Genomic DNA, 19,569 nt, shown 5'->3' on the forward strand with positions numbered 1-19,569 from the left:
CTTAAGCAGCCGTGGTGAAAAAGGAAAGGGCCTGTGACTGTTAGGAATTGTGGGAGTTGAAGTCCAAAATACCTGGAGGGCCCAGGTTTGCCCATGCCTGATCTAGATTGTCAAATACATCTAATCTAAGTATGTCGTCTCCCTAAACAAATACATTGCAATATTCTATCCAATTTTCCCCTCCCATAGCTAATAAAATCTACCCTCATATCTACTTTAGTAAATCAAGGACATCTAATCACCTCTCAACAAAAGATTGCCCCAGGCACTGCCAGGCCATCAAATGCTAATCAAGGTGGTCACTTGAAACATTCACACCTAGCTCCAACAGACAAGAGTTCTTTGTCCCACCCTGGTCATTCCACAGATATATAAACCCCTTTTTCCTACTTCCAACAGACCTCACAACCTCTGAGGATGCTTGCCATAGATGCAGGCGAAACGTCAGGAGAGAATGCCTCTAGACCATGGCCATATAGCCCGAAAAAACCTACAACAACCCATTTTGATAAATGTTTTTAATGTTTATGTATGAATTTGTGTCTCGGCATTGAATGTTTGCCGTATATTTACTGTGCTCTGCCCTGAGTCTCCTTTGGGGTGAGAAGGGTGGAATTTCAATGTTTTAAATAAATAAATAATAAAAATGTGAGTACATAGGGAGGAGGGAGCAGGCTTGTTTTCCGCTGCCCTGGAAAATAGGAAGCAGAACAATGGCTTCAAACTATGGGAAAGAAGATTCCACCTGAATATTAAGAAGAACTTTCTAACTGAGAACTGTTCAGCAGTGGAACTCTGTCCCAGAGGATGGTGAAAAATCCTTCTTGGAGGCTTTCAAACAGAGGCTGGATGGCCACCTGTCGGGGGTGCTTTGAAGGCAATTTTCCTGCTTCTTGGCAGAATGGGGTTGGACTGGATGATGGCCCGCAAGGTCTCTTCCAATCCTATGATCCTAAGAGGGTGTTCCTCAACCTGGGGGTCGGGACCCCTGGGGGAGGGTCGCGAGAGGGTGTCAGAGGGGTCGCCAAAGACTATCAGAAACCAAATTTTTCTGTTGGTCATGGGGGTTCTGTGTGGGATGTGTGGTCCAATTTCTATCATTGGTGGAGTTCAGAATGCTCTTTGTTGGTGAACTATAAATCCCAGCAACTACAACTCTCAAATGTCAAACTCCAGCAGTATTCACCTTGGGGCATATGAGTATTCATGCCAAATTTGGTCCAGATCCATCATTATTAGAGTCCACAGTGCTCTCTGGGTACAATTCCCAAACTCAAGGTCGATGCCCACCAAACCCTTCCAGTACTTTCTGTTGGTCGTGGGAGTTGTGTGTGCCAAGTTTGGTTCAATTCCTTTGTTGGTGGGATTCGGAAGGCTCTTTGATAATAGGTGAACGATAAATCCCAGCAACTACAACTCCCAAATGACAAAATCAACCCCCCCCCCCCAACCTTAAGCGGCTGAGGGGGAAAAGGAAAGGGCCTGTGGCTGTTAGGAATGGTGGGAGTTGGAGTCCAAAACACTTGGAGGTCCAAAGTTTGCCCATGCCTGCTCTGGCTTTATGATTCCTCATGAAAGTGAGAAAACCCAAACATATATCTTCCTACACTTTGGACTCCAACTCCCACCATTCCTAACAGCCTCAGGTCCTTTCCTTTACCCACCTCAGCCGCTTAAGGTTGGTGTGTGTGTGAGTCCCACCTAGTCATAACAACCTTTCTCCTCAATCCTACCTCAGGAAGGTGCCCGAGAATGTTAGGAATGGTGGGAGTTGGAGTCCAAAGCACCTGAAGGGAGGGAGGGAGGACCCAAGTAGGCCGAAGCCTAGTCATGACAACCTTTCATACAGTCATAGAATCAAAGAGTGGGAAGAGACCTGGTGGGCCATCCAGTCCAACCCCATTCAGCCAAGAAGCAGGAATATTGCATTCAAATCACCCCTGACAGATGGCCATCCAGCCTCTGTTTAAAAGCTTCCAAAGAAGGAGCCTCCACCACACTCCGGGGCAGAGAGTTCCACTGCTGAACAGCTCTCACAGTCAGGAAGTTCTTCCTCGTGTTTAGATGGAATCTCCTTTCTTGTAGTTTGAAGCCATTGCTCCATTGCGTCCTAGTCTCCAGGGAAGCAGAAAACAAGCTTGCTTCCTCCTCCCTGTGGCTTCTCCTCACATATTTATACATGGCTATCATATCTCAGCCTTCTCTTCTTCAGCTCCTTAAGCCGCTCCTCATAGGGTTTGTTCTGCAGACCCTTGATCATCTTAGTCGCTCTCCTCTGGACACATTCCAGCTTAGAGTCAATCTCTCTCTTGAATTGTGTGCCCAGAATTTCCTCTCCTCTCCTTCTCTGAGGAAAACAAGGACACAGGTAGGACTGAGGAGAAAAGTTGATAGGACTAGGCCTACTTGGGCCCTCCCTCCCTTCAGGTGTTTTGGACTCCAACTCCCACCATTCCTGACAGCCTCAGGCCCTTTCCTCTGGTAGGACTGATCTAGGGAAGTCATGCTCCCCATGCTCTGTTTTGCTTTAGTTAGACCACTTTACCTGGAATATTGTGTCCAATTCTGGGCACCACTCCTTCTTTGGAAGCTTTTAAACAGAGGCTGGATGGCCATCTGTCAGGGGTGCTTTGAATGCAATATTCCTGCTTCTTGGCAGAATGAGGTTGGACTGGATGGCCCAGGAGGTCTCTCCCAACTCTAGGATTCTAGAATTCTATGATCTTTCTTCCTCTTCTTCCTTCCATCTTTGGAGGCTTTTAAACAGAGGCTGGATGGCCATCTGTCGGGGGTGATTTGAATGCAATATTCCTGCTTCTTGGCACAAAGGGGTTGGACTGGATGGCCCAAGAGGTCTCTTCCAACTCTAGGATTCTATGATCTTTCTTCCTCTTCTTCCTTCCTTCTTTGGATGCTTTTAAACAGAGGCTGGATGGCCATCTGTCAGGGGTGCTTTGAATGCAATATTCCTGCTTCTTGGCAGAATGAGGTTGGACTGGATGGCCCATGATGTCTCTCCCAACTCTAGGATTCTAGAATTCTATGATCTTTCTTCCTCTTCTTCCTTCCTTCTTTGGAGGCTTTTAAACAGAGGCTGGATGGCCATCTGTCGGGGGTGATTTGAATGCAATATTCCTGCTTCTTGGCACAAAGGGGTTGGACTGGATGGCCCAGGAGGTCTCTTCCAATTCTAGGATTCTATGATCTTCCTTCCTTCCTTCCTTCCTTCCTTCCTTCCTTCTTTGGAAGCTTTTAAGCAGAGGCTGGATGGCCAGCTGTCAGGGGTGATTTGAATGCAATATTCTTGCTTCTTGGCCGAATTGGGTTGGAATGGATGGCCCAGGAGGTCTCTTCCAACTCTTTGATTCTATGAGTCTATGAAACGGAAGGGGAGGAGCCAAGGGTGGGAGAGGGAGGAAGCGGAAGTAGAGGGGCGTGTCTTTCCTCGCCTCTTCCGGCGTCATTCTGCAGGCGTTCCCTGAGAGGAGCGGATCATCTTGTCCCTTCCTGCCTTCCTCCCTCCATCCCTGCCTTCCTTGGAGGCGATGGCTGGGCTTCCTCGGGGAGTCCTTCCCTGCCTTGTGCCTCCTTCTGTGGGTGTTCCTCGGGGCTGGAGGCGAGGCCTGTGAGCCGGGGCCTGTCCTGGCCTAGCCTGCCTCTCCTCCCTGGCTGCCTTCTTTCTTCCTCCCCCTCGAGGGCCATGAGGCTGCGCATCTACAAGCGCAAAGTGCTGGCCTTGCTCCTGGCCTTGGGTGCTGCCGCCGCCTGTGCCTTGACTCTGTGGGGAAGCGGAGGAGGAGGCCGGCCCGAAGGAGGAGAAGCCTTCACCCCACACTCGCCTTCCTTCCCCGGCACTAGGGGCCTTCTCCTTCCTCCTCCGCTTCCTCATTTGTTTCCCCACAACGCTTCCGCCTTCCCGCCACCACCGCCTTCGAAGCCGCCCAGAGAGGAAGAGGACGAAGACGAGGACGGCCTGTCTTTGCTCTCCGGACCCAACGCCACGCTCCGCCTCCGCTCTTTAATCTACCGCCTCAACTTTGACCAGCCCTTGCGCAACGCCCACAAGTGGAGACCACTCACCGCGGATCATGGAAACGATGCCGCGGATACGGGGGCGCCTTGGGTGGCGCTGGTGGTGCAAGTGCATTCCCGCCCGGAGCATTTGTCCCTGTTGCTGGGCTCCCTCCGCCAGGCCAAGGGCGTCGAGCGGGTGCTGCTGGTGCTCAGCCATGACGTGTGGAGCCCCGAGCTGAACGCGCTGGCCTCCGCCGTGGACTTCTGCGCCGTCCTGCAGATCTTCTTCCCTTTCAGTTTGCAGCTCTACCCGGAGGAGTTCCCGGGCCCCGACCCGCGGGACTGTCCCCGCGACTTAGGGCGAGCGGCCGCCCTGCAGCGAGGCTGCCTCAACGCCCGCTTCCCGGACTCCTTCGGGCACTACCGCGAAGCCGCCTTCGCCCAGGCCAAGCACCACTGGTGGTGGAAGCTGCACTTCGCCTGGGAGAGGCTGCGTGCCTTGCGGGGACTGCCCGAGCCCGGCTTGCTGCTCTTCTTGGAGGAGGACCACTTCCTGGCTCCGGACGCCCTGCACGTCCTGCGCCGCCTCTGGGACATGCGCCAGCGCGAGTGCCCCGAGTGCCAGGTCCTCTCCTTGGGGTCCTACGCCGCCGTCCGCGCGGACGATGCCGACTTCGCCGCCAAGGCCCGGGCGGCTGAGCTCAAGACGTGGAAGTCCACCGAGCACAACATGGGCCTGGCCTTCCCTCGAGAGACCTACCGGCAGCTGGCGGCCTGCTCCGAGGCCTTCTGCGCCTACGATGACTACAACTGGGACTGGACTCTGCAGCACCTGACCGTGGGCTGCCTGCCCCGCTTCTGGAAGGTGCTGCTGCCCCAAGTGCCGCGCGTCTTCCACACCGGAGGGGACTGCGGGATGCATCACTCCAAGAAGAAGGACAAGGCCGCCGCCGACAAGGCCTCCGCCGCCTGCCACCCGGCTGCACAGATCCGCAAAGTGGAGGCCCTCCTGGCCGCCCACCGGGACTCCCTCTTCCCGGAGGCCATGGCCCTCAGCAAGCGCTTCCCGCTGGCCCCGCTCAGCCCCCACGTCAAGAACGGCGGCTGGGGGGACATCCGCGACCACGAACTCTGCAAGAGTTATCAGCGGCTGCAGTGAGGAAAGAGCCACTGGCAAGGGAGAATGCCAGGCCTATAAGAAGGATAAGACCAAGACCAGGCGGCCTCGCCTTGTTATCGTTGTTACGGTGGAAGCAGTCATTAAAAAAGTGAGAGAAAGGGGAAAGTGTGTTCAGGTCTTCTCCTTTGCAGGAAGGGCAAAAGGGGTTGTGTGGAGACAGAATGGGTGTGTAAAAAGGCCAAAATAGTAGACATGTCATGAGAGAAGGGGCAAAGGCATGTTCAGGTCTTCTCTTTTGCAGGAATGGCCAACGGGGTTGCGCGGAGACTTCGTGTATGTTCAAAAAGGCCAAAACTAAACATGCCTTGAGAGAAGAGGGAAAGGAGTGTTTGGGTCTTCTCTTTTGCAAGGTTGCAGAGAGATGTAATGTATGGGCAAAAAGGCCGAAACAGTAAACATGCCTTGAAAAAAGGGGGAAAGGCATGTTCGGGTTTTCTCTTTTGCAAGAATGGCAAAAGGGGTTGTGCAGAGACAGAATGTTTGTGCAAAAAGGCCAAAACAGTAAACATGCCTTGAGAGAAAGGCATATTCAGGTCTTCTCCTTTGCAGGAAGGGCAAAAGGGGTTGCGCGGAGACAGAATGGGTGTGTAAAAAAGCCAAAACAGTAAACATGCCTTGAGAAAAGGGGGAAAGGCGTGTTTGGGTCTTCTCTTTTGCAAGAATGGCCAAAGGGGTTGTGTAGAGACAGAATGTATGTGCAAAAAGGCGAAAACAGTAAACATGCCTTGAGAGAAAGGCATGTTCAGGTCTTCTGTTTTGCAGGAATGGCCAAAGGGGTTGTGCAGAAACTTCATGTATGTTCAAAAAGGCCAAAACAGTAAACATGCCTTGAGAGAAGGGGAAAAGGCGTGTTTGGGTCTTCTCTTTTGCAGGAATGGCAAGGTTGCAGGGAGACGTAACGTATGTGCAAAAAGGCCAAAACAGTAAACATGCCTTGAAAAAAGGGGGAAAGGCGCGTTCAGGTCTTCTCTTTTGCAGGAATGGGAAAAGGGATTGCACGGAAACATGTATGGACCCAAAGGCCAAAACAGTAAACATGCCTTGAGAAAATGGGGAAAGGCATGTTTGGTTCTTCTTTGTAGTAATGGTCAAACAGGTTGTGTGGAGACAGAATGTGTGTGCAAAAAGGCCAAAACAGTAAACATGCCTTCTTCGCCAGAGATTTCTTACCTTGTCTTTTTTCAGAGTGCTCAAAACTCTTTCCAGACAAGCTCTTTTCTAAGTGAAGGATTAAAAAAAGAGGAGGGAAATGTGTTTTGGTTTTCTCTATGACAAAAAGTGGCAATTACACAAAAGAGGTTTACTCAGTGACAGAAAGTGCGGGGAAAGGCTAAAACAGTAAATAATATGCTTTGTTTACTTGGAGGTTCTTACCTTTTTATGGGGTGCTCCCAACTCTTACCAGACAAGCTCTTTTCTAAGCGAAGGATTCAGAAAAAAGGAGGGAAATGTGTTTTTAAGTTCTCCTTTCTGTGAGGAAAAGCGGGATTTGCAAAATCAGAACGTGGAGAAACGTTAAAAATAGTAAAAACTACTGGACAAAAAACTGAAATGGTTTTCATCTGGGCTTCTTTATATGAGGTGCTCTCGACACGGATTATTTTCTTTTTTAAGGACTGCAAAAAAGAGGAGGAAGGTATGTTTGGGTTTTCTCATTTTCATGAGGAATCATGAAGCCAGAATATGCGTGGGCCAACTTGGGCCTTCTGTCCAGGTGTTTTGGACTTCAACTCCCACCATTCCTAATGATCTCAGGCCCCTTTGTTAAGCGGCTGAGGAGGAAAACAAAAGGGCCTGAGACCATTAGGAATGGTGGGAGTTGAAGTCCAAAACACCTGGACAGAAGGCCCAAGTTCGCCCACGTCTGATCTAGGTGAGGAAAATTAAATAGCGCTTTGTTTGATGGGCAAATAGTGGATGGTTTTTCTCTGGGTTTCTTTGTGAGGCCTCCACAACACGTTCAGACAAAAAGATTTTTCATTTGTTTTCTTTAAGGGATGGTCTCAAATAAAAGAAGGTGTGTTTCGGTTTTCTCCTTTTTACGAGGAAAGGTGGAGAGAGTCAATACTGCTTGGCACAGAACGGAAGGCTTTTACCTGGACCTTTCTCTGAGGTGTTCCCAACACAAAGCTTTGCTTTCCACCGGCTTTTAAAAGACACCTTCCTCTTTGATCTCATTCCGGTTTGCTTGAAATTCGGCATTTTAATATACCCTCGGAAGCAGCGTTCTCTTTGTGTTTACTGTAGAAATTTGCAACCTTTTTTTCGGGAAGCAGGAGGGGAAAGAGATTTGCCAAAACAATAAAATAAAATCATGGGTTTTTTTGTAATACAAATTACAAGTTCCTGGTTTGGAATAATCTTATTTTATTTCAAGTTATTGCAAACTTAAAAGATTTGTATAAAAACACCAACATGTTGTAAAGAGAACAGTGTTGAGGAAGAACTCGACAACTATTTCAGGAATGGAATCAAAAAACAACTGTGCAACTACCGGTCTCTTGTTACTGAAACCATTCTCAGCTTTCAGGTCTGGCGGCTCTGTTTAGCAAACTGTTTAAAAAGAGATTTGGATGAGGAAGGAAGAGAGGGAAGGAGAAATAAGGCCCTCAGGCAATATATAAGCAACAGGATCGTCTAGGGGAGAGAATGAGTTGTGAGGCTGGGTTGTTGTAGGTTTTTTCAGGCTATATGGCCATGGTCCAGAGGCATTCTCTCCTGATGTTTCGCCTGCATCTATGGCAAGCATCCTCAGAGGTAGTGAGTGAGGTCTGAAGATGCTTGCCATAGATGCAGGCGAAACGTCAGGAGAGAATGCCTCTAGACCATGGCCATATAGCCCGAAAAAACCTACAACAACCCAGTGATTCCGGCCATGAAAGCCTTCGACAATACACAGTTGCGAGGCTGTTCTAGTGACAGAATCAGAACCAGTAATAAACTGGTTTTGGGGAGACTAAACTAAGGAGGAGAGGAAAGGAGAAACAAGGCCCTCATGCAATATATAAGCAATAGCATTGTCTATGGGAGAGAATGAATTGTGAGGCTGTTCTAGTGATAGAATCAGAACTAGTTTTGGGGAGATGGAACTAAGCCATCCGTGCTATTTTTAAAGCACCATCCATTGGGTTGTTCTGCGTAAAGCTTGTGCAAAACAAATGAGTGTTTGTCGAAGGCTGTCATGGCCTGAATCACTGGGTTGCTGTGAATTTTCCAGGCTGTCTGGCCGTGTCCCAGAAGCATTCTCACCTGACATTTCGTCTGCATCTATGGCAGGCATCCTCAGAGGCTGTGAGACCTCACAACTCTGCGGATGACTGCCATAGATGCAGGTGAAACATCAGGAGAAAATGCTTCTGGAACATGGCCAGACAGCCCAGAAAACTCATAGCAACCCTATCAGAAAATGAACTCTGTATCCCAGGCCTTGATCTCCTGATACAGAAATGTATTTCCTATATTTCCTAAGGCAGAAGAGTGTGTGTGAGAGGTCCTATGGAGTATCTCTGTCTCAGTCTTGGACAAGTTAAGGGCGATAGCCTTCTGTCTAACAGGGATAAGGAATATAGAGTGGCCTTGGGAAGGAGCCCGAAGTGAGGTCACTTGTCTGTCTTGTCTGTTGAAATCACTGAGAGGATGCTTCCTTTGACAAAATGGGCCCAGCCTAGCCAAAGTGCTGTTGGGACTCATTTGGACCACAGGAGGGGAGGAAAATGAATGGAATGGCTTAGGCCAGGCATGGGCAAACTTGAGCCCTCGAGATGTTTTGGACTCCCAACTTTTTAAAATCTGTTTTTACCCAGTTTTCTTTTATCCATTATATGTAGCTCGCCCATGTTATTGTGATTGCGTTTATTGTAATTTTATATTGCTATGCTGTCTTTTGTTTTATGTAATTGTGTTATTATTGTCGAAGGCTTTCATGGCTGGAATCACTCAGTTCTTGTGGGTTTTTTCGGGCTATATGGCCATGTTCTAGAGGCATTTCTCCTGACGTTTCGCCTGCATTTATGGCAAGCATCCTCAGAGGTGAGGATGCTTGCCATAGATGCAGGTGAAATGTCAGGAGAAATGCCTCTAGAACATGGCCATATAGCCCGAAAAAACCCACAAGAACTGTGCATTATTATTGTTTACTATTTGCGTTTTTGGTTTTGTTTTAATTTATGTAATTGTTTTGCGCTTGGCCTCATGTAAGCCGCACCGAGTCCCCATCGGAGAGATGGTGTGGGCTACAATAAAGTTTATTATTATTATTATAACTCCCACAGTTCCCAACAGCCTCAGCTTAAGCAGCTGAGAGGGAAAAGGAAAGGGTCTGAGGCTGTTAGGAATTGTGGGAGATGGAGTCCAAAACACAGAGGGCTCAAGTTTGCTCATGCCTGATGTAGATACAGCTTTGAAGTTTGAGAAGTGGATTGCCTGGCTCTTTGGAGGGCCAGGAAGGAAGATTCTGCATTCAAACATACTAGCGGTTCCGATTCCTCTGTGCAAGATTTCAGAATGACAGGTGTTTCCCTATTGCAAAAAAACAGAGCAGGAAAGGGGAAACTATTTCGTAGCACTTTTCATTGCCATGTTTATCATCTGTCAGAGCTCAACAAAGTGTGTCACTTTGAAGGTGCCACAGGACGCTCTCTCCTCCTCTTGTTTGGGCCATTCTTGGCTAGCCGCAGGGATTAGATTGGAAAATGAACCGTTAAGGTTGAGAGGTGTCCAGTCAAAAAGGTGAAAAGGTTGCAAACTATTTAGATTCCTGGCAGGAGCCCCTCCACCTAGCTTTTCCAATATGTGCCAAAATCTGATGCCATTTCACTCATGCTTGCTTTGAAAGCAGGAGATTTGTGTTTGGTATGAGCGAGACGGGATGCCCAAAATGGGTCACCTGGGTGTCCTGGGGCTTGAGAAAGGTCTGTATTCTTCTCATAAGAGTAGGATCACCAATATCAAAGTGACCAACATCTGATGCACGTAACAAAGGAAGGGTTCATTTAGGCAGGTAACAACACCTGGCTTGGTACTGGTACATTATTATACCTTTGGGATGTTTAAACAACCAGGTGAAGGTAGATGTGATGGGGAATGTGTGGCCATCCAGCTGCTGCTAGACCCAGGCATGGGAAACTTTGGACCTCTGGGTGTTTTGGACTTCAACTCCCACCATTCCTAACAGCCTCAGGCCCTTTCCTTTTGCCCCTCAGCCGCTTAAGCGGCTGAGGGGCAAAAGGAAAGGGCCTGAGGCTGTTAGGAATGGTGGGAGTTGAAGTCCAAAACCCCTGGAGGGAAGGTCCAAATTTGCTTATGCGTGTGCTAGACTGTACCTACAATGAGCCCAACTGAAGACAGGCAAAGGGAAGAGTTGAAAGCAACTGTAGTTTAGCAAATTCTGGAGGGTCTACCTGTTCCATGACCAGATTTCACACCTGAAAAATGGGATGAGGCTTTGAAAAGGAGTGTTTAGATGCTCTTTGCCATTTAGTTGAAGAGAACTGGCCAAGATGGATGGGAAAGTGGAAGGAAAGGTATCACACGCACAACCCTTACGAATGTAAACAGGTTTTGCGTGAGATCCATTCCAAGACACTTCAAACTGAATTCTTGGCTTATCAAGGCAGGAATGAAGGAGCAGCTGCAAGGGGAAGGCTCAGAATAATGAGCTGAGCGAAAGCCTGCGTGTTGCTCTCCACCTAGACCAGTGGTTCTCAACCTGGGGTCCCCAGGTGTTTTGGCCTACAACTCCCAGAAATCCCAGCCAGTTTACCAGCTCTTAGGATTTCTGGGAGCTGAAGGCCAAAACATCTGGGGACCCACAGGTTGAGAACCACTGGTCTAGGTGGAGAGCAACACGCAGGACTTCGCTCAGCTTATTATTCTGAGCCTTCCCCTTGCAGCTGCTCCTTTGTTCCTGCCTTGATAAGCCAAGAATTCAGTTTGAGAACCACTGACCTAGACCATGTTCAGATCAAAACAAGTCCACTTGACCTAAAGGAGATGCCCCTTTCCTTCTGAGATTCTCTTAAATCCTTGGAACAGAATTATATGTGAATGGGACACTGGGGACTGGGTCCCTGCCAAAGCTTAGCAGGGCAAAATCAATCCATTGTCGAAGGCTTTTGTGGCCAGAATCATTTGGTTGTTGTAGGTTTTTTTTTTGGGCTATATGGCCATGGTCTAGAGGCATTCTCTCCTGACGTTTTGCCTGCATCTATGGCAAGCATCCTCAGAGGTAGTGAGGTCTGTTGGAACTAAGAAAAAGGGTTTGTATACCTGTGGAATGACCAGGTTTGGACAAAGGACTCTTGTCTGCTGGAGCCAGGTGTGATGAACTGAACCACCTCAGCTGACCTCACTACCTCTGAGGATGCTTGCCATAGATGCAGGCGAAACGTCAGGAGAGAATGCCTCTAGACTATGGCCGTATAGCCCGAAAAAGCCTACAACAACCCAAAATCAATCCAGTTCGTACAACAATGCATTGTGGAAGGTGATGGGGCAGTGTGTGGCGTGTTGGCTGATGTACTGCACGCTCCCGTCCTGCATGTTGGTCTCCTTGATCACGGCGGGTGGCAGGCTGTCTTCTCCCCTGTGTTTGTCTTCCGCAGCTTTTGGGCGCCTTTCTTCCTCCTCCCCTCCTGCCTGGGTCGGTCTCTCTGAACTGGGCTGGGATTGTGGTGCGGACGGGGCTCTTTTGCTCATCAGGGAAGCAACTTCTGACTCATGAGGAATTGCTGATGAACTGGGGTCATGGCTGGGTTCCTTGCCAACTTGCCCCGTTGTTGCCAGGGTTGCAAGCGAGCCCGAAGCCCTCTGAGATTCTACGAGGCCCTTTTCTGCATCGGGTGAAAGTTTGCAGCCATTGCCTCCTTCACCGCTTTCTGCCCTGGGTCCCTTGACCTGCAAAGAGAGAGAGGAAGGGAAGTTACTTCTGTAGAGCAAAGGTGGAAAAGTACTGCTGAAAGCACTATCAGCTACCAAACAGGAACAACCTGGGTTTCCTCCCCAGCAGGTCTCTGTGCTCATGGCGTGCGGGCGAGTTTCCTGTAAACAGAGTCAGTTGGTAGGGATTTCACAAGACTCTCTGCACAATTCACAGGGACTGGCTTTGAGGCACGGCTGCCCCACAGCCCCCAAGGAGGAGGACAGAGTTGGGAAAGACCTCCCCAAGGGCCACCCAGCCCAACGCCATTCTGCCAGGCAAGAAACCACCATCCAAGCCCTCCCAACAGAGAGCCTATAGCAGTGTTTCTCAACCTAGGGTCGGGACCCCTGGGGGAGGGGTCGCAAAGGGGTTCCAGAGGGGTCGCCAAAGACCACCAGGAAACACAGCATTTTCTGTTGGTCATGGGGGTTCTGTGTGGGAAGTTTGGCCCAATTTTATCATTGGTAGGGTTCAGAATTTATTTATTTCTTGCACCAAATTGGGAGGGAGAGCCAATACTCCAGAGGACAGGAGCAGGATTCAAAACGATCTTGACAGATTAGAGAGATGGGCCAAAACTAACAAAATGAAGTTCAACAGTGACAAATGTAAGATACTCCACTTTAGCAGAAAAAATGAAATGCAAAGATACAGAATGGGGGACAATGCCTGGCTCGAGAGCAGTACGTGTGAGAAAGATCTTGGAGTCCTCGTGGACAAGTTAAACATGAGCCAACAATGTGATGTGGCAGCAAAAAAAGCCAATGGGATTTTGGCCTGCATCAAGAGGAGCATAGTGTCTAGATCTAGGGAAGTAATGCTCCCCATGCTCTATTCCGCTTTGGTTAGACCACATCTGGAATATTGTGTCCAATTCTGGGCACCACAATTCAAGAGAGATATTGACAAGCTGGAATGTGTCCAGAGGAGGGCGACTAAAATGATCAAGGGTCTGGAGAACAAGGCCAATGAGGAGCGGCTTAGGGAACTGGGCATGTTTAGCCTGAAGAAGAGAAGGCTGAGAGGAGATATGATGAGGGCCATGTATAAATATGTGAGAGGAAGCCACAGGGAGGAGGAGGGAGCAAGCTTGTTTTCTGCTTCCTTGCAGACTAGGACGCGGAACAATGGCTTCAAACTACAAGAGAGGAGATTCCATCTGAACATGAGGAAGAACTTCCTGACTGAGAGCCGTTCAGCAGTGGAACTCTCTGCCCCGGAGTATGGTGGAGGCTCCTTCTTTGGAAGCTTTGAAGCAGAGGCTGGATGGCCATCTGTCAGGGGTGATTTGAATGCAATATTCCTGCTTCTTGGCAGAATGGGGTTGGACTGGATGGCCCATGAGGTCTCTTCCAACTCTTTGATTCTATGATTCTACTTCTACCCCGCCCTTCTCAACCCCCGAGGGGGAACTCAGGGCGGCTTACAAAAAGGCACAATTCGATGCCGGCACAACAACAAGGTAAAAAATAAAACATATAAACAGTAATTAAAACAATCCATTATACATCACAATCCCTAAAAACAATCTAGTGCTCAACATTTACCAGCTCGTAGTCCATAAATTCAAATTCCACATTGTCCAATCCATCAATTCTAGTCTATCCGCCAGATTACCCAAAGGCCTGGTCCCAAATCCATGTTTTTAATTTTCTTCTAAAGGAGAGGAGGGATGTCGATGACCTAATTTCCCCGGGGAGTGAGTTCCACAGGTTAGGGGCCATCACCGAGAAGGCCCTGCTCCTCGTTTCCATAGAGGTGGGGCCGAGAGCTGTGCCTCCCCAGAAGATCTTAAACTCTGAGGCGGGACATAGAAGGAGATGCGTTCGGACAGATACGCATCTCCTACGCTCTTTGATTGTAGATTTATTTATTTGTCGTGTCAGAACAACCAGTCAAATTATATTACATTTCTAACAGAAACAAAGCAAACAAGCAGATTACAGAATTTGTGAGTATGAGAGTTGATTAAATGTCCTTTGACCAGTATCTGGCCACTTGGAGTGCTTCTGGTGTTGCTGCAAGAAGGTCCTCCTTTGTGCATGTGGCAGGGCTCAGGGTGCATTGCAGCAGGTGGTCAGTGGTTTGCTCCTCTCCACACTCGCATGTCGAGGATTCCACTTTGTAGCCCCATGTCTTAAGGTTGGCTCTGCATCTCGTGGTGCCAGAGCGCAGTCTGTTCAGTGCCTTCCAGGTCGCCCAGTCCTCTGTGTGCCCAGGGGGGAGTCTCTCATTGGGTATCAGCCATTGGTTGAGGTTCTGGGTTTGGGCCTGCCACTTTTGGACTCTCGCTTGCTGAGGTGTTCCAGTGAGTGTCTCTGTAGATCTTAGAAAACTATTTCTAGATTTAGAGTTGATTGTAGATGAACTCTAAATCCCAGCAACTACAACTCCCAAATGACAAGGTCTATTTTCTCCAAACTCCACCAATGTTCAAATTTAGGCATATTGCATTTCTGTACCAAATTTGGTCCAGATCCATCATTGTTTGAGTCCACAGTGCTCTCTGGTTGTAGGTGAACTACAACTCCAGAACTCAAGGTCAGTGCCCACCAATGCCTTCCTGTATTTTCTGTTGGTAATGGGAGTTCTGAGTACCAAGTTTGGACCAATGCCATCATTGGTAGAGTTCAGAATGCTCCTTGATTGTAGGTGAACTATAAATCCCAGCAACTTCAACTACCAAATGAGAACATTACACCCCCCACAACCCCACTACTATTCAAATTTGGGCGTATCGGGTATTTGTGCCAAATTTGGTCCAGTGAATGAAAATACATCATATCAGATATTTACATTACAATTCCTAAGAGTAGGAAAATGACAGTTATGAAGTAGCAACGAAAATAATTTTATGGTTGGGGATCACCACCACATGAGGACCTGGATTAAGGGGTCGCTGCATTAGGAAGGTTGAGAACTACTGGCCTATAGGTTACTGTGAATTTCCCAGGCTGTATGGCCATGTTCCAGAAGCATTCTCTCCTGACAATTCGCCCACATCTATAGCAGGCATCCTCTGAGGTTGTGAGGTCTGTTGGAAACAAGGCAAGTTGGGTTTATATATCTGTGGAATAATGTCCATGGAGGGAGAGAGAACTCTTGTCTGTTGGAGGCAAGTGTGAATATTGAAGTTGGCCAGCTTGATTAACATTTAATGGCCTTGCAGCTTCAAAGCCTGGCTGATTGCTGCCTGGGGAATTTATTTATTTATTTATTGCTATATTTGTATACCACCCTTATCAGCCCTCAGGCAACTCAGGGCTGTTAACAGAGGCAGTGATTCCATACCCAATAACATCATAAAACATTAATACATAGTATACAACCAAAAAAAAGTAATAAAAATCATAGAATCAAAGAATCAAAGAGTTGGAAGAGACCTCATGGGCCATCCAGTCCAACCCCTTGCCAAGAAGCAGGAATATTGCATTCAAATCACCCCTGACAGATGGCCATCCAGCCTCTGCTGTAAGACATTTGCCTCTCCTAATTAAAAACACTAAGTTCCTATGTCTTACATTGCGTTTTCAAACGCTTGCTCAAACAGCCAGGTCTTGACTCTTTTCCGGAATGTTAAGAGGGAGGGGGCCGATCTAATGTCCCTAGGAAGGGTGTTCCATAGCCGGGGGCCAACATCGAGAAGGCCCTGTCTCTCGTCCCCACCACATATTTGTGACGCAGGTTGGATCGAGAGCAGGGACTCCCCGGATGATCTTGAAAGTCTGGAATGTTGGTGGGCAGGAAAAGAGATTGAAAGATGGGCTCAAAGCCAACCTTAAAATCTCTGGCATAGACACTGAGAACTGGGAAGCCCTGGCCCTTGAGTGCTCCAGCTGGAGGTCAGCTGTGACCAGCAGTGCTGCAGAATTTGAAGAGGCACGCATGGAGGGAGAAAGAGAGAAACGTGCCAAGAGGAAGGCGCATCAAGCCAACCGGGACTGCCTTCCACCTGGAAACCAATGCCCTCACTGCGGGAGAAGATGCAGGTCAAGAACAGGGCTCCACAGTCACCTACTGCTAGGACACTACACTTGGAGGACCATCATCACATCAATGTGATATGGCGGCAAAAAAAGCCAATGGGATTTTGGCCTGCATTAATAGGAGCATAGTGTCTAGATCTAAGGAAGTAATGCTACCCCTCTATTCTGCTTTGGTTAGACCACATCTGGAATATTGTGTCCAATTCTGGGCACCACAATTCAAGAGAGATATTGACAAGCTGGAATGTGTCCAGAGGAGGGCGACTAAAATGATCAAGGGTCTGGAGAACAAGCCCTATGAGGAGCAGCTTAGGGAACTGGGCATGTTTAGCCTGAAGAAGAGAAGGCTGAGAGGAGATATGATAGCCATGTATAAATATGTGAGAGGAAGCCACAGGGAGGAGGGAGCAAGCTTGTTTTCTGCTTCCATGGAGACTAGGACATAACAGAACAATGGCTTCAAACTACAAGAGAGGAGATTCCATCTGAACATTAGGAAGAACTTCCTGACTGTGAGAGCCGTTCAGCAGTGGAACTCTCTGCCCTGGAGTGTGGTGGAGGCTCCTTCTTTGGAAGCTTTTAAGCAGAGGCTGGATGGCCATCTGTCAGGGGTGATTTGAATGCAATATTCCTGCTTCTTGGCAGAATGGGGTTGGACTGGATGGCCCATGAGGTCTCTTCCAACTCTTTGATTCTATGATTCTATGATCCTTGGACTATGAGGGATCGCTTAAGTAAGTAAGTAAGGATGAAGTGGAAGCATTGGGGAGAATCACCTTCTGGGTTTCTTCCCTTAACCTAGTGGTTCTCAACCAGTTTACTAGCTGTTAGGATTTCTGGGAGTTGAAGGCCAAAACATCTGGGGACCCACAGGTTGAGAACCACTGCTAACCAATTGTGCCCTGCCTTCATTGCTTGTGTGGTTCTGTGGCTTCTTCCCACCTGCAGAGTCAGTGAGGGCGGGTTGAAAGTCTGACCGCAGGCCACCTGCGCTGCTTGTAAACCTCAGCCTGGCTCTGTTTACACAGCCAGGGAAAGCCGTGCCTCTGGGGCAGAGGAGCATCAAGGAATGAAAGAAGAGCTGGCAGAATAACCGGGAAATAATCATTATGTGCTCTCCTTTGGCCTCGTGCAAATGAAAGGCCGGCCAGGGAACGACACGTGCTGCCTTGGAGGCTGAGCTGGATCCAGATATGAGAGACTGACCAGCTGGAAGGTGTCCAGGGAAAGGCAGCCAACATGGTCAAAGGTTTGGAAGCGATGAATCATAGAATCCTAGAGTTTGAAGAGACCTCATGGGCCATCCAGTCCAACCCCATTCTGCCAAGAAGCAGGAATATTGCATTCAAATCACCCCTGACAGATGGCCATCCAGCCTCTGTTTAAAAGCTTCCAATGAAGGAGCCTCCACTACACTCCGGGGCAGAGAGTTCCACTGCTGAACAGCTCTCACAGTCAGGGAGTTCTTCCTAATGTTCAGATGGAATCTCCTTTCTTGTAGTTTGAAGCCATTGTTCCACGTCTTAGTCTCCAGAGCAGCACTAAACAAGCTTCACAAAACATTTAATTCATGCTGCAGTACTTGCATGAGCCATCACTTCAAAACCCACAGACTTAATCTTATCTCAAGGCAACCTCGAGGATCAGTTTGATAAGCAAGCCAATGACTTAAATCAAGAAATAGTTTTCTAAGATCTACAGAGAGACTTGCGGGAACTCCTGAGCAAGCGAGCGTCCAAAAGTGGCAGGCTCAAACTCAGCACTTCGGGCAGTGGCTGAGACTGGGTGAGAAACTCCCTCCTGGGCACACAGAAGAGTGAAAGGTGCTGAACAGGCTGCACTCTGCACTAAGGTGGAATCTCCTTTCTTGTCGTTTGAAGCCATGGCTCCATTGCGTCCTAGTCTCCAGGGCAGCAGAAAACAAGCTTGCTCTCTCATCCCTAAGACTTCCTCTCACCTATTTATACATGACCATCATGTCTCCTCTCAGCCTTCTCTTCTTCAGGCTAAACATGCCCAGCTCTTTAAGCCGCTCCTCATAGGGCTTGTTCTAAAGAACTTTGATCATTTGAGTCGCCCTCCTCTGGACACATTCCAGCTTGTCAATGTCTCTCTTGAATTGTGGTGCCCAGAATTGGACACAATATTCCAGGTGTGGTTTAACTAAGGCAGAATAGAGCATGGGAAGCATGACTTCCCTGGATCTAGACACTATGCTTCTATGGATGCAGGCCAAAATCCCATTGGCTTTCTTTGCCGCCGCATCACATTGTTGGCTCATGTTTAACTTGTTGTCCACGAGGACTCCAAGATCGTTTTCACACGTCCTGCTCTCAAGCCAGGCATCATCGTCCCCCATTCTGGATCTTTGCATTTAGTTTTTTCTGCCTAAGTGGAGTCTCTTGCATTTGTCCCTGTTGAACTTCTTTTTGTTTGTTTTGGCCCAACATCTCTCTAATCTGTGAATAATGTTTTGAATCCTGCTCCTGTCCTCTGGAGTGTTGGCTCTCCCTCCCAATTTGGTGTTGTCTGCAAACTTGATGATCCTGCCTTCTAACCCTTCATCTCAGTCATTAATAAAGATGTTGAACAGAACCGGGCCCAGGACGGAACCCTGCGGATGGCACTTTGCTCGTCACTTCTTTCCAGGATGAAGAGGAAGCAATGGGGAAAAGCACCCTCTGGATTAGTTTGCTTAACCAATTGCAGATCCACCTAACCATAGTTTTGCCTAGCCCACACTGGACTAGTTTCCTTGCCAGAAGGTCATGGGGGCTTGTTGAAAGCCTTACTGAAGTCCAGATACGCTACACGAGGAAGAACTTCCTGACGGTGAGAGCCGTTCAGCAGTGGAACTCTCTGCCTCGGAGTGTGGTGGAGGCTCCTTCTTTGGAAGCTTTTAAACAGAGGCTGGATGGCCATCTGTCAGGGGTGATTTGAATGCAATATTCCTGCTTCTTGGCAGAATGGGGTTGGACTGGATGGCCCATGAGGTCTCTTCCAACTCTTTGATTCTTTGATTCTATACATCCACGGCATTCCCCGCATCTACCCAGCTTGTAACTTCTCTGGTGATCCCAGAATGTAACTTCATAGTAAGTCTAGCCTTAGCAGAAAACAAAAAAGATACCACGCAGGGAGAAAGTACAAATCCGGAGCTTGTGAGCATTTGAAAACCAATTCAATATTGAAAGGCCAATGCTTGTGACACCTGAAGCACTATTTTAATGTGTCAGTGCAAAATGAGAATCACTCCATGGAGCTTGGGAGCAGAGCTGGCCTCCAGACAGAGATGCATTCCCTGATTTGAGCCTTCTTGTTGAACGCAGTTCATGTATTGCGCTGCCCTCCCCTTGTCAGGGAGCAAAGTCCAGCCAGTAGCCATGAGCTTCTGTTGCTCGGTTGAAGATAAAAGCTGCCAGAGACATGTCAGCCACCAATTATCTGCAAATGTAGCAGCCGGTGCCCCA

General features: G+C 48.4%; 2 protein-coding genes across 2 annotated transcripts in view; one reads left to right on the forward strand and one right to left on the reverse strand.

Annotated features, from left to right (window-relative positions):
* Positions 1–3,458: 3,458 nt before the first annotated feature.
* Positions 3,459–5,299, forward strand: MGAT2 (alpha-1,6-mannosyl-glycoprotein 2-beta-N-acetylglucosaminyltransferase). The gene has a single exon (XM_060752726.2). It carries the CDS (start codon positions 3,701–3,703, stop codon positions 5,171–5,173), a length of 1,473 nt encoding a protein of 490 aa, XP_060608709.2. The 5' UTR covers positions 3,459–3,700; the 3' UTR covers positions 5,174–5,299.
* A 6,303-nt stretch (positions 5,300–11,602) lies between these two features.
* Positions 11,603–19,569, reverse strand: part of DNAAF2 (dynein axonemal assembly factor 2) — a 31,166-nt gene continuing 23,199 nt past the window's right edge. The window contains exon 3 of the mRNA XM_067463145.1: positions 11,603–12,088. Within this exon, the coding sequence (XP_067319246.1) occupies positions 11,645–12,088 (444 nt within the window). The 3' untranslated portion in view covers positions 11,603–11,644. The remainder of the gene's footprint in view (positions 12,089–19,569) is intronic.

This window comes from Anolis sagrei, chromosome 1 (assembly GCF_037176765.1).
Source record: "Anolis sagrei isolate rAnoSag1 chromosome 1, rAnoSag1.mat, whole genome shotgun sequence".
Taxonomy (NCBI): domain Eukaryota; kingdom Metazoa; phylum Chordata; class Lepidosauria; order Squamata; family Dactyloidae; genus Anolis; species Anolis sagrei.

Coding starts and splice junctions, on each gene's coding strand:
- MGAT2 (XM_060752726.2), top strand. CDS start 3,701: ATGAGGCTGCGCATCTACAAGCGCAAAGTGCTGGCCTTGCTCCTGGCC.